This window comes from Phoca vitulina, unplaced genomic scaffold, assembly GCF_004348235.1.
Source record: "Phoca vitulina isolate PV1807 unplaced genomic scaffold, GSC_HSeal_1.0 scaffold74, whole genome shotgun sequence".
NCBI classification, from domain to species: domain Eukaryota; kingdom Metazoa; phylum Chordata; class Mammalia; order Carnivora; family Phocidae; genus Phoca; species Phoca vitulina.
In genome coordinates, this window is record NW_022589777.1 from 4,065,185 (window position 1) to 4,083,193 (window position 18,009).

The window sequence follows — 18,009 nt, forward strand, 5'->3', positions numbered from 1 at the left end:
GTTTTCTCAATCCTGACTGCAGGTCTCAATCTATCTATCTGTCCTGCCCTCCAAATGTAAAAACGTGCATTAGTTGTATTACTTCCGTTCACACTGAGTTATAAATGTTAAAGGAAAGAAATTATGTGACAGAACTAAGCTCTGACATTCTTAATGAACGTTTCTTTCTGTTCTTATACATGCTGATGGCTAACTGATTCATGTGTGATATTCATATCTCCTTGCTGAAACTGTAATTGTTTTGAGGGTGGGACTCTTAACCAGCCTCCTCCAGCTAGCTCCCATCAGTGCTTGACATACAATATACTCAAAGATGTTTGTTAGTGGGTTTTTAGACCTTTGAAACTAGAGCCACAGCAACAAGAGGTAGGACTCATGAGAAACCCATGAGGCAACAGATTAGGTGAAATGGGTAGAAAGGGGTAACTGCACACTGCCCCCTGGTGACTACTCTTGTACAACTGATGCTGTGGATGGGAGCATCTGGAACTTGTCATGCACTATAGATAGACTTTGCTAGTCTGAAGCATGACATGTAAATTAAGGACAATTATAAACAGAAAGACTCTTCTATGCCTATCATATGCTGGTCATTTATATTCATTCTCTTCTCCTCATTACAAGCTTATGAATTACATGCTATCATTATGCTCATTATACTGATAGCAAAAGTGAGGCATGGGCCTGTAATGCAACTTATCCAAGGTCATTAGACTAATAACTAGTGGTGCCAAGGCTCACTCTTCTTTTTTTTTTTAATTTTTAATTTTAAAAAATATATCAGTTTTGGTTATACAATATAGTGATTCAACAATTCCATACATCACCCTGTGCTTATCATCACAAGTGCACTCCTTAATCCCCATCACCTATTTAACCCATCCCCCACCCCCTCCACACTGGTAACCATCAGTTTGTTCTCTATAATTAAGAGTCTGTTTCTTGCTTTCTCTCTCTCTCTCTCTCTTATTTTTTTCTTCCTTTGGTTGTTTTGTTCCTTAAATTCCACATATGAGTGAAATCATATGATATTTGTCTTTCTCTGACTTATTTTGCTTAGTGTTATACTCTCTAGCTCCACCCATGTCATTGCAAATGGCAAGATTTCATTCTTTTTTTATGGCTGAATAATATTATACTTATATATAATTATATATGATATATGAATTATTTGTGATTGAGATATATATATATATACATATATATATATATCTATCTCACATCTTCTTTATCCATTTATCAACTGATGGGCTATTGTAAATAATGCTGCTATAAACATAGGGGTGAATGTATCCCTTTGAATATTCTTTGGGTAAATATCCAGAGTGCAACTGCTGGATCATAAGGTAGTTCTATTTTTAACTTTTTGAGGAACCCCAATACTATCTTCCACAGTGGCTGCACTAGTTTGCGTTCTCACCAACAGTGCATGAGTGTTCCCCTTTCTCCACATTCTCATCAACACCTGTTGTTTCTTGTGTTTTTGATTTTAGCCATTCTGACAAGTGTGAGGTGATATCTCATTGTAGTTTTAATTTGTATATCCCTGATGATAATGATGATGAGCATCTTTTCATGTTTATACTGGACATCTGAATGTTTTCTTTGGAGAAATGTCTGTTTATATCTTCTGCCCATTTTTTAATTGGATTATATGTTTTTGGGGTGTTGAGTTGTATCAGTTCATTACCCTTTATAGGATATGTCATTTGCAAACATCTTCTCCCATCCGTAAGTTGCCTTTTAATTTTGTTGATTATTTCCTTGGCTGCACAGAAGCTTTTTATTTTGATGTAACCCTAATAGTTTATTTTTGCTTTTGTCTCCTTTGCCTCTGGAGATATATCTAGAAAGAAGTTGCTGTGGCTGATTTCAAAGAAGTTACTACTTGTGTTCTCTTCCAGGATTTTTGTGGTTTCATAGGTCTGAAATGGTTTCATATGGTTTTATAGGTCTTTAATCCATTTTTGAATTTATTTTTTGTGTATGGTATAAGAGTGGTCCAGTTTCATTCTTTTTTATGTGGCTGTCCAGTTTTCCAAAAAGATCACTCTTCATGACTCCAAATCCATATGTTTGTTGTAACACCATCCTGTGTAAAGCAAGGAAGGCAGCACTGGAATTGCTCCATGTTCTAACTTACATCGAGCTGTACATTTTAGAAATTGGAAAGGCAGAAGGAAACACGAGGTTTAATGAAAAGTTAGAGATTTAAAGATCATAAATAAAGAAAAATGGCATCCTAAGAACTTGCTAAATGTGAAGGCCTATATCAAAAGATTAACCCAAACAAAACATTTATTTATTTATTTATTTATTTATTTATTTTTTAAAGATTTTATTTATTTATTTGACAAAGACAGAGACAGCGAGAGAGGGAACACAAGCAGGGGGAGTGGGAAAGGGAGAAGCAGGCTTCCCGCCAAGCAGGGAGCCCGATGCAGGGCTCGATCCCAGGACCCTGAGATCATGACCTGAGCTGAAGGCAGTCGCTCAACCAACTGAGCCACCCAGTCGCCCCCAAAACATTCATTTAAAGTCTCATATTTTATCTTAAAAAGTTCTCATAGTTTTAATATTTTACTTCATAACTATCTATTTTTTATTTTATTTTTTAAAGATTTTATTTATTTATTTGAGAGAGAGAGAAAGTGAGAGAGAGAGAAAGAGCGTGAGAGGGGGGAGGGTCAGAGGGAGAAGCAGACTCCCTGCCAGGCAGGGAGCCGGATGTGGGGCTTGATCCCGGGACTCCAGGATCATGACCTGAGCCAAAGGCAGTCGCTTAACTGACTGAGCCACCCAGGTGCCCCTCTATTTTTTTAAATATAAGAATGTTTGAAGTTATTTATAATGGAGTCAACCTAATGTCTCAGGTAGTTCTTGCATGGCTATCAAAAGTTAGGCACTTTACCTCCCTGGAAGTAACCACAATCCAGTTGAGGAATTATGTCACTGGCATAAAGATGGCACTGGACTGGGAATCAGGAGATTGAAGCTTTAGAACCAGCAAGTTCATTAACTCAGGGTGAAGAAGCAATTCACTGAGCCTCCCTACTCATTTCTATATTTGAAGAGTAGAGAGTGAAATGGATGACCTCTAAGAGTCTATGTCTCATCAAGGATTTGATTTCACTCATCATAAATTTTGCTCTACTGGGAAATACTAGAAAGAAAGCAGGGATGCTATACAAATCTTCTTTCTGGATAATGATGATCTCTGCTTTTATCATTCAGGTACAGAAAGTTAGAAGCTATGATGTTAAGAAAGCCATGGTGAAATAAGACAAAAATCAAATTGGAAAAAGATCAATGATATAAAGTGGTTTCTAATGAATTGGCTAAAGGATGAGGTTCTGCATATCTTAGAGAAGGTACCTCCAAATGCATTTATGATCATCTTGCTCTATGTTTATAGTCTATATTTTGTTTTTCTTGTGAATAAGTTAATTTTCTGGCCTTAAGACCATGCAATTAGTGGCAAAGAATTCCCTCCCATATTAAAAACTCAAAAATATTTGAAGTGAAGTAAAGAAGTATTACCAAGCTCTTTCTTCTATCCTTGCCTCTCCCCATTTTCTATAAGACTTATCTCCAAAATGAAGAATTTGCTAACATCCAAATTCTGTTTTCCTTTTTCCCCCCTATTAACCAGAATTTGATATTAGATCATACAAAGTTTAAAAACATAATAGGCTAAACCATAGAGAAAGTCTTAAAATATTTCATTCAGATTTTTTTTTTTTTGCATGAGAGGAAATGTTAAGGAGAGAGACAAAAAGGCGATATGAGTTTGGTTTACTGTTTTACCATTAGTAACCCATAATGTGCTAATGTCCATGTTAGACTGGAAGGTATTTCAATACCTGCCTCTGAAACATGGCACTTAGGCTGGGTTGCAGAAGGAACAAAGTAGAAAACACTTTAGTTCCATTTCCATTATTTTAAATTCTGATAATATCTATAAGCCTATCAATCTCCCTTTAGCCATTCTGTCTTCAAAATTAACGTTATATTTGGAATTGTTTTCATTAGGGAAAAACAGAAAAAATAGGTTAAAAAAGAAAAGAAGTGAATGAGGATGAGAAAAATAGAAGCTAGCTAACTATTGCTAGCATTTGCTGATGCCAAAGAATATATTCTGCAGATGTGTTTGTATATTGTCATTGACTAGGCAATGAACTCTTTGTTCCACAGCAAAGAGCCTACAAATCTCTAGGTCCAAAATGCCAACCAGTTCCTAGCCCCACAGCTGCCCTAGCTTCCCAGAGGGGCAATGTCTATGTCAGTCTTGGTTTCTCAGTTTTCCGATGGCTCCCTTACTCCCAGTTATTCTGCAAAGCAAGGGTTCTGCTTGCCAATTAACCTCCTTTTAGTCTCGGGATAAGCTACAGTTTTGTGTTTCGGAGTAAAGACGGAAGAGTATTATCTGTTGATGTGGGTTAGAGGAGAGAAAAGGAAACAGTAAGAGAGAAGAATAAAAAGAGGAGAAAGAAGGTATAGAGGAGGTTGTTTTATGGTGTGTGTGGACTCTGCCATAAGTGGAGAGCAAACTGGTAGTTCTCAAGCTGACTCTCCTCTTTACTCTCGGACCACTTTGTCCACCGAAACTGTAAACTCAGACATACTACAACCTTCATTTGTTTTATAAAAGATGTCTTTAACTAACTGGAAAAGTGATAACTTCCTTATGAATATAATGTTTGCAACCTTACATTTTATGACCCCTTTTTGCCCACTCTAACTCAACAAAAACATTCGCCTGGTATGTGTTTATGTTATAGGATGAGCACCTCCTAGTTTTGTACTTGGAGTCAGCAGATAAGGTGTCTAGGGATGGTTGTGGTACTGTAGAACTTGGTCAGGTCACTTGACTCTCTAAATTATTTCTAAGGTTACATACAGCTATAAATAAGGATTGGGTAATTCCTGATTTTAATTTTAACCTAATTTTGAATATCATAAAAATAGTAATAAAAGGAGTTTAGGACTTGGGTCATCTGACTGAGATTTAAGAACTTTCCCCTCACCTATATTATGATTTTAGCCTTGTTTAAACTGTCACGTTTTCTGTTTATGTATAATGGAGATACAAATAATTATTTATCAACCCAGTGTGCTTCTTTGAGAAGCAAACGGGATCATATATAAAAACCCTATGCAATTTGTAGAAGAATACATTGGACTAATTAGCAACGTTAATAATGGCAACCCTTCCTGGGCACTTTCTTTGGTTAGACGTTGTGCTAAGGGTTTAACTCACATTATCTCATTTAAAACACAGACAACCCTCAAGAGATCTGTATAAATCCTAATTTCACAGAGAATGAAGCTGAGGTCCAGGAAAGTTAAGCAAGGATTCAGACCTTTCAAAATTTCAGATTTTTCAAAGTAGCTAAAACTCTTGAATTGGAGCAAACATACACTGGATTGAGCTTCTAGTCTTACTAGGTTATATCTTACTCCTTAACCACTTCTGATTCCAGCCACTTCAACTTTTTCAACTTTAATTCTCTTATAAATAATACGGAAATATTAAAACCTGCCTTGCTAGGTTATAAAGAGAAATAATGTAATTTACGCTGCTTTGAAAACTGTAACAAGATAGAGCAGTATAAGGAAGATGGTAGTAGCTGTATAGAGGGGATCTCAAGAGTAGCAATAGCAAAAGCAGTATATTTTCAAGATAAAAATCAGAAACTCCATTGTTGTTAAGCATCTCCCTGCTAAATAAAAAGATCTAAATGAAGCTTAAAGAAGTACAACATATCTAGTGTTAGCTCATTAAAGTTTTTAAGGATTTGATATGTGTGTGTTTTAATTTTGTTTTGCTACTTGGAGGAGGACTGATATTATTAGCTCTGAACACTACCTGTTTTTCTGCTCTGTAACAAAATGTTGTGGGTCCTATTTTTGCAATTATTGGAGTGGGTAGGGAAAGTGGGAGTGGCAGAGAATGGGCTTTACTCTGTTGTACGGTAACATATATCTGCACTGATACCCATTGTAATGAGTCCACATAAACATTGTACAAGGAGCAACAATGGGATAAAGAGAAGGCATCCTGCACCTGGCATGAATTTTTCATGGACTCGAGATGCCTATGCACAGGAATCACAAGACCAGCAGTCAAAGAAAATGTAAACTGCACAAGTGAGGAAGATAAAAAAGATAGCAAGTTCTTGCTTTTTTGTTAAAAAACAAAAGGAACAATCTCATTCCACTTTACCAGAAATCTGCAAATGTTCATGCAGTCCCAGGCTGTTGCAATTATTCAGGTCGCTTCTGATGTAGTTATCTCCCCCCCCCCTTTGGTTGAATATCTCTATAGATTAAGTGTCATCTTTGTTCCTTTACTAATAGAAATTCCATTAATAGCCTTGTTCATATTCTTCAGGAGGAAATAGACTAAAAACTGGGGTATTACTAGACAGAAGTGTGAAGTGAGGCTAAGAGGAATGAAACAGAGAAATGAATCCGACATGATTGAGGATGATGAGTCAAGTAATATTTAGAATCCAAAAAGGACAAAACACACTTGGAACACCATGAACTAGGACTGAAACTCATCATTGAGCAAATCCTATTTAGAGCTGACCTAAGCTTACAATGTCTCAAAGTCAACATCCAAGGACCAGAGGCAGGGTCTGTGGAAGTGATAGTGGGGCCAAGGAGACAGGCTTTAAGGAAGTATTCCAGACAAGAAGCATTATTCCTCATTATCATCCCATTGCTGCCTAAGTTCTCACATTTTAAGTATTAATCGGCCCATGTAGGTTTATTTAGCAAACATCATATTTAAGGCACTATAGTTGGAACTGCAGAAAGTAGGTAGGAGAAGCACAAGGTTTTGCCCTATAAGGAGTTTACAGTGTCATGTAAAAATAAGAGAAATCCCTCAAATTTTTGTAATACAAAGCCAAGCAATATCACAAGAGAAATAGAGGCAAAGTCCCATGGTGGGTGTGAAAGAGAAAGGCAGGTGGGATTAGGGTGAGAAGGCCTGGGTTCTCTCCTGGTCTTACCACCTGTATGATAAAAAACAAGGTACCTGACCCCCCTGATCTAAAACAGAGATGATAATATTGGGGCCGTTTCCTGTTGGTATTGTGATGATTAATAAGAAAGAATAGATTAAAGCAGTGTGTGAGCACATTCTCTACTCTTATTTTTCTTCAGGGAATGTCAATCAGGGTTGAAATAATGAGGGAGAAGGCACAGAAGTCTTGGGGAAGGTGACGTGAGTTAAGTCTTAAATGATGGAACCTCACCTTTCAAGCCCAGTGTACTCAGCTGAGCTGCTTGCCTTCTCTCCGGCTATTGTTCTGCTCTTTCTTGTAGGGCTAGTTCCTGTCCCTGGACCACTAACTAGCCCTTGTCTTCATGAAGGTTCTCTGGTTGTAGAGAATAGAAAGCCACTTACAGTAGCTTAAGCAAAATCTGAACTATCAAGTTGAAAGAACAGGAAGCATGGCAGGTTAACCATCTGATGAACAGGAATTAAGGACTGGGGATTCCGAGAGACCCAGGAGACCACAGTCCCCTCTGCCAGTCTCTCACTGTTCCTATCAGGCTCATTTCTTTCAGTATCTTTCTTAGGGACCATGTGGTTTCTCATCTCCTTTTCTCTTTCTACATTTCTTTCATATCTGTACATAAGCTATCTCTGTGTCTCTAGGCCTATGCCCTCACCTACAGGCACAGTTAACCTGCAGGCCAGGATGTATGTAGTAAGGGTAATGAAGCCGGGTGTCTGCAAGTCATCTTTTTTTCCACTGGAGATTCTCTTCAAAGGCTCCAGTGCCTACATCTGAGCCCGAATTATTCAGTGACTTCTTGTTGTCCCTGACCTGCTTGCCTGGTGCTCAAAGAGGAAGATCAGGACTCGGGGAAAGTTGGTAACTAGCCCTCATTCCACACTGCTTTTCTATGCCTCAGGGCCTTTGTACCTACTCTTCCATCCTTTCTTATCTCCTTCACTTGCTTTAAAACCATCTCAAGACTTCTCTTTTCAATCTTCCTTCATCATATTTCGCCTCCAATCTAGGCAGATCGATCACTTCCACCTTCCTGCATCTACTGTGGCTTGTGCATTCCTTGAGACTGCTGCTCCTATCACACTGGGTTGCAACCGGTTTAGTCTTAGTGGTTTTCTCCTTCTTCTAGTGAACCCATTAAGAAATGAGTTCTGAGAAACAAACTGAGGGTTCTAGAGGGGAGGGGGGTGGGGGGATGGGTTAGCCTGGTGATGGATATTAAAGAGGGCACGTACTGAATGGAGCACTGGGTGTTATACACAAACAATGAATCATGGAACACTACATCAAAAACTAATGATGTAATGTATGGTGATTAACATAACATAATAAAATAAAAAGAAATGAGTTCTGGAGTCACATAACTAGTTTCAAAGGTCCAGTCTTTCCATTTACTAGCTATGTGATCATGGGAAAGTCACTTAACCTCTGTAAGCTTTGTAAAATGGAGAGGATAGTGCCCACATCAGAGAATTGTTGACAGAATTGGATAAACTAATGTGTGAAGTGCTTAGAACAGTACACAACATAAAAGAGGTGCTCAATAAATACTCTCACTTTTAGACTACAAGTACCAAGCCCAGGATGTGTCAGACAGGATGCACTAATTGTTTGCTAGGGAAATGAACATGTAGTTTAGGACTACAAAATGTTTTCTAAAGAATATTTTATTCCATTTGTCTTGTTTGCAGAGGTTTTGCAAAATATCTACAGTTGCTATACTATTATAATAGATGTGTATCTGGGTATGCGTATGTACAATACTGAATTGCAACTCTGAGAAATGCTATGAACAGCACTCATAGGATAGTATCAAAGTGTGCAATACAGATATATGTATAATTGTTTATTTAATGTTTGTCTCTACCCCTAAAATGTAAATGCCCTTGGGGCAGGTTTAAGCTTGTCCTATTTATTGCTACAAGCTCAGTCATATTATACAGTTTTCAGATACATAAAAAGTTAATAAATATTGGTTGAATGAATGGGCAGATGGAAAAATGGACCACATTTACGCAATTAGGAAGTGCCTTTGCTGTTCCCTCCACTTGAAGGTCCTCTTCCTCCATCATCACTGCATGCCAATATTCTATTTAACCTTTAAAATCTAGCTGATACTCTTCTGTGAAACTCACCCCTTTCCTTAATTCTTACAGTAATTCATGGATACTTAGGGCACTCAACACTTAGTATCTGGTGTTAAAGTCATCTGTGTATCTGTTTGAAAAAATTTCTCATGAGCAGAACTCTGCGTAGGTTTCATCAGGGTTCTCCTAACTGATTCATCTTAGTATCTCTCCCAATGCTCAGCAAGCTGTATGACATCCACATTAGACAAAATTAAAACACAGTGACTAGCAGCATAAGGAAAATCAGCTTTGTTCATTGCAGCAAGAAACAGTGGGGTGCCACTTGGGCAAGGGGTAATGAAGGTCTCTTCCAAAGTGATGGTGTCATAAAAGTTAAAGTGTACCTTCAGGTCCTTATCCTGTGTTTGGACTATGCCTGGGACATAGCAGGAGCTCAATAAAAGATGAGTGAAGTGAATGAACTAACAGTGAATAGAAACATAGGTCAGTTTCTATGAAAAGAACTACTGATTATGGGACTGTTTTTATAAGCATATCCATTCACTTGAATAATAAAACAATAAAACCTTTGATTTATCTGGACCCCAAGATACTGAATGTCTAGAAGGATGTGCTTACAGCTCCAATGATGGAACCAATTTATAGGACTCAAGAGAGAGCTTTTTATCCTTTATCCATCTAATAAATATTTACAACTTACATTGGCTGGCACTTATGCTAAAGATATGGGAAATTCCAAGTTGCTGTTCTACATGCAGTGCTTTTGGGTAAAGTAGATGAATCTGCTTGATATTCCAGATTTGCTGTCCACCTCATCATCACAAGGCATGATCTATTATATGAAATCAAATACTGAAGCATTGAAAGACTTCATGGACTAGTGGCTTCCCTGTTTGTGTAGACTGTTTGGGACAATTACATTCTCCAGGTATCAGCTGCTTTAAGTTTCCTTTCACCAAGATAAACTTTAGGCTGTATGGGCAGATTCTCTGGGATTGATTGTATTATGACTTCAGATTTTATGTCAGGTTTATTATTAGTTCACTGAAGTGCACTGACTGAAAAACTCTTTGTATTCTATAGCTTATTGTGTGTGCGAGACATGGTCCAGACCATGTCTAATTCTAATGATGTGTTAGAAATACACACTTACAGGAGATGTGCAAACAACATTTACATGTTTGTGAAGTTTTCAGGTCAGGTGTCCTAAGATAGCTACAGAAAATGTGTCTACATTTCCTAGACATTATTCATTTCCAATATTTTATTTTAAAAGAGAACCAGTTTTATTTCAAAGGAGGTAACTGATTAAATCAACATACTCTGTCATTTCCTCAATATGCTTAATACATAATGGCAAATATATGTATTTTTGGAATTTATTTGTATATCCCAAATAATGAAGGGTATAATTAGGCAAGAATATCATGCATCCATGCATGTATGTGTGTGTGTATATGTGTGTGTGTCTGTGAGTGTATGAAATACATTATCACTGGGTTTAAAAAGTGCATAAAGTATGAAATATAGTCTTTCTTCTGAGATCTAAATTTCATCTTCCGACAAAAAGTAAACTGAGGTTCAATTTAAACAGATTTATCTCCAACTGATAGTAATATTTTAATAATAGCTATGTTTTCTAAAAGCAGTCCTCATAAAATTGTGATGATATAATGATATATTTAATGCAAGACTTAGAAAAAACATTGAGAAGATTTGACAGATTGACAAATTCCTAATATCTTCAAAAAAGATTTAGAGGAGTCAAAATGAAGCAAACCTGAATAAAACTTGGAAATGTCTGTGCGTGTGTGCAGTAGAGGGGATTAGGAACAGACACAAGAATGGAAGCAAGAGTGGCCCATGGACTATGGGAATTGAATCGAAGGCTATTTTTTCCCACAAGGCTCTATGCCCTGCATTAACACATTTCTGTTCCCACCATCACTCCATTGCGATGCTTTAGTCAAGTTTTAGTGTTTTCTCCAGATGGATTTAAATGGAAATAATTTTATGAGGTCAGTATAGACAAAGCTGTTGATGAAAACTGCCGTGTATTAACTGGAAATGTTAGAATTGGAGATTTGTTATTTGATTTCATTTCTCAAGTGCTCACCAAGCACCCTTGTTATGTTAGGCACTGTGCTAGACCCCGAGGATATATGCATCCTCTATTTAGGGAGCTCAAGACAGGAAAATAAGAAAACAAACATGTAAGTGTTAGTTTCTTCCTTCAACTTACTTTCCTTTTCTCTTTGACTCCAAGAAGTTACAATATAAGAGAGAAGAAAACACTTGTAATAAAATATGTTAGGTGATAAAGTGGAGGTGCTGTAAGGAACCTAGAAGGGAGAAAATAATTGCCTGGCTAGAGAAAGCTCCACAATTAGGTGATACTAGCTTCACAAAGAATATCATACTCTCCTTGATGAAGCCAAGGAATAACAGTTTAATAAAGACAGGAGAAGCAAACTATACACACCAAATTTCAGTTCAATGTAGAATCATTATAACTTAATCTGATTTAGAGAGCTTTTCACCATTAGTATTTAAATTCCTTGCAAAAATTATGCTTTATGTGTTTAACAGTCAAGATCAATTTACAGAGACCCAACTAGAAAATAGTACTTCATGAGAAGAACTTTAAATGTAGCACAGTCTTTGAGACACTTCGGTGATTCCCAAGTTACAGAGAAAAATATAATGGCACCTAACTTCAGTCAGTTGAAAATAACTTGAACTTCAAAGAAGATTTATTCCCACTATGGATAGAGGTATGTCTCGAGGTTCTATATCAGAAATAATGTTTTTCTTGAGAGATTCCAAATAAATTTTAGCAGAGACTAATTGTTGAGAGTGCTCATTATTTCTTAATTCCTTTATTCTTAATCCCTCAAAACAGATCTAATTAAAGAATCAAATATTTTAAAACTCTTCTTCCAAGTCCCATTTACCTCATCTCTGCCCATCTGATGTAGCTAGCCTGGTTCCTCTGGTTAAATAATTATAAGCACAAACATTATTTCTGCAATATATAACACAATGATACTGACTTTTAATTCATTTTATATATCTATATATTTTATCAGCTATACTTATAAATTTCTAAATAGTGCATCGCTGCTTTACTAAGGGAATAGTCACGCTTTTCAGGAGAGATTTTAGGGTGGATTTTTACTTGGATAAGCAACCAAAGTGTAAGAACTAACTTTTGGATTCTTGATCTATGTATCAAACCTACTGCAAAAGATATTCAAGCCATTCTAAGGAGTTCTGGGGGAATTAACCAAGAAATATGTACTGTAAGTTATATCAAATTTTAATACGAGAAATCTAATCCTGTTCCCTTTCTTTAGTACATGTTACTTTTAGAAACTACTTTCTTTAGGGGGATGAGTTTGCTTGCACCACCGTTTACTCTTTCTCATTTATCAATGTCTGGCCATATTAAGAATTCAGACTTCATACCGAGAAAGACAGAGATATATTTATCCCAAACAAGAGCTACAGAGAAGATACCACATCTTTAAACGCATATAATATGTGCCATTTATCTACAGCTATAAAAGGAAAAAGAAAAAGAAAAAAAAATCTTTAGGAGAATAAAAGGAAATTTTCCTTACCGGAATGAATGCATGTTGCATAGCTTGTTCACATTGTTTTAAGGAAGCAATAGTATCCCACAAAAGCTGATAATTTTCAGCCCGGGAAGCACTTGGCCGTTGCATAGCGAAAGCTAGTAACACTCAAACTGAGCTCAAAGAACCCAGTTGAAGAAGGAAAAAACCCTGCAGATCTGTTACATAAACTTCTTAATTAGATCTGCTACACAAACTGCTATCTTAAGACTTAAAAAAAAAAAAAGTTAATCAGAACATTTCTTTTGGGGGATAACTGGGCATGACTTGAACAGAGACAGATGTTTTCATTGGGAAGGATTTTCGTTCCCACACTTGTGAAAAGCAATCCCATCAATGTTCCCCTGTCTTCACACGGGTCTGGCGAAACTGCACATACCATAAGTGTGTGGGGGGAAAGAAGTAGGAGGGAAAGAGATGTGAAAAAATATTTCTACCAGAAGATTTGGGTGGCAGGCCATGAAGGTAGAATTTGAGTAGCTTGTGAAAAGTATTAAAATTGATGGGAGTGGGTTACATACACACATATATGTTCATATGCAGGTGTCTACACTCGTCCGGGCTGTGTGAGAAATCCAATTATATACATTCATTCTCACAGTGTTATTTAATATGTCCAAACTCTTTTCTCACTTCAGTTAAGATCTAGACATGACATTTTCACCTATGGAGTATTACTGCTTTGTTAACTACAGAGTTGTGTATCTGGAAGTATCCCTAAAGACTAGTCACAAGGTTCCTACGTATAAGATGCAGTCAATTATTTATCTTAAAATTTAAAAGCCATTAGAAGACCTTTCTGTTGCTTTATGTATTAGAGAAAAATCACATTTATTTGTCATTCTAAGTAGAATTCTCATAATTAATGTCAGGAGAATCAAGCCTTTAAATAGTTTTGGGACCACAGAGTGGTCTGCACAGAATCGGAACGTGTTAATTCCAGAGAAATTGGTTACACACTTTAACAACAAAAAGACCAGTATAAAGCACTAAATAAAATCTGGATAGCAGAATACAGTGACATATTCTGAATGTTTATTCACCTAAGACAGGAGCCCACAAAGTAAACTGAGGATCTACTAGCCCCCTATAGTCTCTGTGGGATTGTTGAGTTGGGGGTAATGCATCTTGAAAGAAGGTGCTGAGCACTCAGAAGTTCCAAAGGAATCTACACTCAGAGCTAGTTATAGAGCCAACAGGGAGAACATGTATTCAAGCATTTCTAGAGGTAAGGGGTAAACTGAGGGCAATACATAATATAAAAAATGAAGTTGTGCTTTTAATTGACCTAGAAAATCTAAGGAGTACAAAACAAGGTACAAGTTATAGGAAACAGTTTGATGACATAAATGAAGGATTTTTGCTGTGTTATTTCTAGAAGAGCTGCATGATTTGGGTTACCTAGTTTTTCTGCATTTATGTCTTGGTGATGGCAGATTAATTCATGATAATGACCTTGTGGTGTGAAAAATCTCAAAGGCTGAAGGCCTTTTATCTCAATTATTTTCCAATTTTTATTGAAGGAATTGGAAGTAGAATTGATCTTCCAAAATTTCTACCTGGGTAATTTGTAGGAAGATTATTTTTCCTTAATATCTCAGGAATATACACCATAAGGCTATTGCCATTAGTTTATTTTTCAATATCAATTCAACCAACCTTCTCTTTTGCTCATTCATGGTGTTCTTCTGTTCAGTTCACACCCACAGTCCCTCCTCTGCCTTCATTCCTGCCCTTAGACTCTCCCATCTGCCCCAGCCACATGCTTCTTTCTCATGCACTGTCGACCAGGCAGCCCACAACTTCCAGAAAATATTCCTTCACTAGTAAATGTTCTGTATTTCTTAGCAAACAACAGGAAAATAAAAAAAAGGTGCTTTGTAAGTTATCCTCCAAAATTCCAGCCAATCCTTTCTGAATTCTTTGAGCCAATATTTACCATTATTTCAGTCCCCAGCTGGATCTTCTATCCTACCTTGTACTTCCTCTACCTCTTATTCATCGGGTCCCTTCATTCTTTCATTTAAGCAGAATGTCCTAAAAGATCCTCCTTTCCTTACTCTTTAGAAAAAGCATAGATAATCTGCAGTCTACATATAGGAACTCTACATAAAATCATTCATTCATTCATTGATCCAATAAACATATTAAGCACCTCTTGTGTGCTATACTTTTTGATTGTACTATGGACAAATGAATATATCAGATGTCGAATCTGTCTTTAAGGAGCTTAAAGTCTAATTGAAGGGATGATACATGGAGTGAATACCAAAAAGCCAGGGGTTAGTGCCATAAAAGAGGTAGCACAAACTATTTACAAAACAATGAAAAAGAAAAAAAGAATACATCCATTGGGGAAATTAGGGCAGCCTCAAGGAAGATTTAACACTTTGCTAAAGCCTGAAGTTAGGGTAAAATTTGGACATGCAGAGATAGATAAGGGACATTCCTGAGGAAGGAAAAGTAGAACAAAAGCAGAGTGGGAAATTAGAGTTCATTACTGGTTGGTTTGGAAGGACCATGACACTAAGAGAGCTTAATAGTAAGATTTATACCGGAACCAAAGCTACTCTTAAATGCAAACTCAGTAGCTTCCTATTCATAATGCTAACAAATCTTAGCTCTAACCAATTTTTAGAGCATCAATGTGCATAAATTCAGTGAAACTCTTTTTAAACCATGAGGAGGTAAATTCCATATATTTATTCCCCAATTTTTAAGTAGGTGCATAGGCATACTTTTGGAGGCTTTAGGTGGCTTGATTATTTAGGTCATATTACTTATTTAATGAGTTAGCTTTTATTAAGGACCTATAACATATTTTATACTCATGCCCAATCACTGTTGTAAGTTCTGTGATCTATTACTTTCAACGTTCAAGTGGAGTACACCAGAAATCTTACCTGATCAAATATTTGACTTAGCTCAACAACTTGGCTCAGATTAACAAACATTTATTGAGCTCTACTATATGCTCAGCACTGTGCTGGAAACAAAGAATGCAAAGATAAATGTATTTCAAGCCTCTGTTTCTTTTCAACAACTTTTCAATGTGCATTTGCCCCTGCCCACAAAGTAGAGTGTACATATTTTCATCCTGTTAGCACAATGCCTGATAAAATGGTAATGGCTACCATTTTTCTGTTAAACACAGTCACTAAGCCATATGTCCATCATATCTAAATATATTACCATACTCTAAATTAGATTACAGGCCTTAGAATGTCTAAAAATACTTTTTGTATGGTGGTATTACCATGCCCAGACAAGTCTGCATTTGAATGCTTTCTGTTGGTGGTTGGTTAAAATATAACTTCATGACAATTCTACTTCCAGTAAAAATGGAGTAACAGGGCTTGGATTTACACTCTGGTCTGAAACAACCAAAAAACGGAACAAAATATATGAAACAATGAATTTCAAATAGGGATATGAGCCAACAAAGAACAGTAAACTCTGAGGGATAGGAAAAAAACAAAGTAACTCCTGTGACTTCCCCATTTACAACCTTGAATAGCCAGCCACATTGCAGGGGACCCAGCTGAAACCCAATGAACTTGCTGAGTTGAGGAGCTAGAGTTGGTTTTCTGGAGAGACCAAAGTGACGAGGAGAAACAGACACATCTATAATTATAGTTGGAGCTTTAAAAACCCTAAATAATTAATAGAATAAAAAGACAGAAATCAATAAGGATACAGAAGCCCTTTACAAAACCATCCATCAATTCGAGCTAATGTACCTTTAGAGAACACTCCACCCCACAACAGCAAAATATACATATTCTTTCCAAGTACTCACCGAATATTTACCAAGATAGGACATATTCTGAACCATAGTCAAATTTCGATAAATTTAAAGGGAGTCAGGTCAAAGTAAGTATATTCTCTGACCACAGTGAAATTATGTTAGAAATCAAAGTAAAACAATCTCAGGAAAGTCCTAAAATATTTGGAAACTAAATAAAACATATAACTAACTCACTGGCTAAAGAAAAAAATTTAAAAAAAAAGAAATTAGTATGTATTTGAACTGAATTAAAGTAAAACCACAATATATCAAAATTTGTTGGATACCCTTAAAGACCGAATTAAGGGAACATAAAGAGCACTAAACATCTACATTTAAAAGGAAAAAGATCTCAAATTAATGATCTCAGCTTGGACTTTTTACAACTAGAAAAAAAAATAGCAAACTAAAAAAAACACAAAAGAAGCAAAAGAAAGGAAATAAAAAGGATCACAAGAAAAAGTAAAGAAAATCAATAAGACTAACAGCTGGTTCTTTGATAATATCAATAAAATTGATAATGTTCTCGCAAGACTAATGAGGGATGAAAGAGAGAAGAAATATATTATCAAAATCATGAATGAGAGAGGTAGTAGCATCACTACAGGTCTTATAGCTATGAAAGAGTCAATAAGAAAATATCATAAACAACTTTATGCCAACAAATTTGACACCTTAGATGAAATGGATGAATTCCTTGAGAAATATAAATTACCAACACTCACTCAAGAAACATAAGTAACATAATAGTCATTCCATATATCTATTAAAGATATTGAATTTATAATTAAAAACCTATCACCAAGAAACTCCAGGCCCAGATGCCTTCCCTGATGAATTCTACCAAGCATTTAAGGAAGAAATAATAATGTTATACAAACTCTTTCAGAGAACTGAAGAGGAAAGAATACATTCCAACTTGTTTTTGGGGGGCCAGATTACCCTGGTTCCAAACCAGATGAAGATATTACCAACAAAGCAAATACCCATGTGCCCTCATGAATATATATATATATATATATATATACACATACACACACATATATATATAAATTTTGCATATATATGATATATATGCAAAAATTCTAAACAAAATTTTAGTAAATTGAATCCGGCAACATATAAAAAGGCATGCATCATGACCAAGTAGGTTTAACCTTGAAAACAACCCAATACAATCCATGATATTATTTTTTTTGACACAAACAAGCAACCATATGATCATCTCAGTAGGGGCAAGAAAGAACATTACACAAAATTCAATATCCATTCCTGGCTTAAAAAAAAAACTCTCAGGACAAGATAGGGATGTCTTTTCCTACCACTTCTATTCAGCATTATCTGCAAGGTTCTAGACAGTGCACAGGTCAAGAAATAAACATTGGAAACGGAGAAATAAAAGTGTCTTTCTTTCCATATGGCATAATTGTCTATGTAGGAAATCTCGTGGAATCTAAAAC

At 36.2% G+C, this 18,009-nt stretch overlaps 1 protein-coding gene across 25 annotated transcripts in view; it reads right to left on the bottom strand.

Annotated features, from left to right (window-relative positions):
- DLG2 (discs large MAGUK scaffold protein 2) overlaps positions 1-18,009 on the bottom strand; it is a 1,693,368-nt gene that overhangs the window by 751,655 nt on the left and 923,704 nt on the right. The window contains exon 1 of one of the 25 annotated variants that reach the window (XM_032393571.1): positions 12,748-13,602. The exons of 22 other annotated variants lie outside the window; for them this stretch is intronic. In XM_032393571.1, the coding sequence (XP_032249462.1) occupies positions 12,748-12,852 (105 nt within the window). In that variant the 5' untranslated portion in view covers positions 12,853-13,602. Of the gene's footprint in view, positions 1-12,747; positions 13,603-18,009 lie in introns of those variants that run through there. 2 more of the 25 variants (XM_032393574.1, XM_032393576.1) reach the window with 2 other exon arrangements.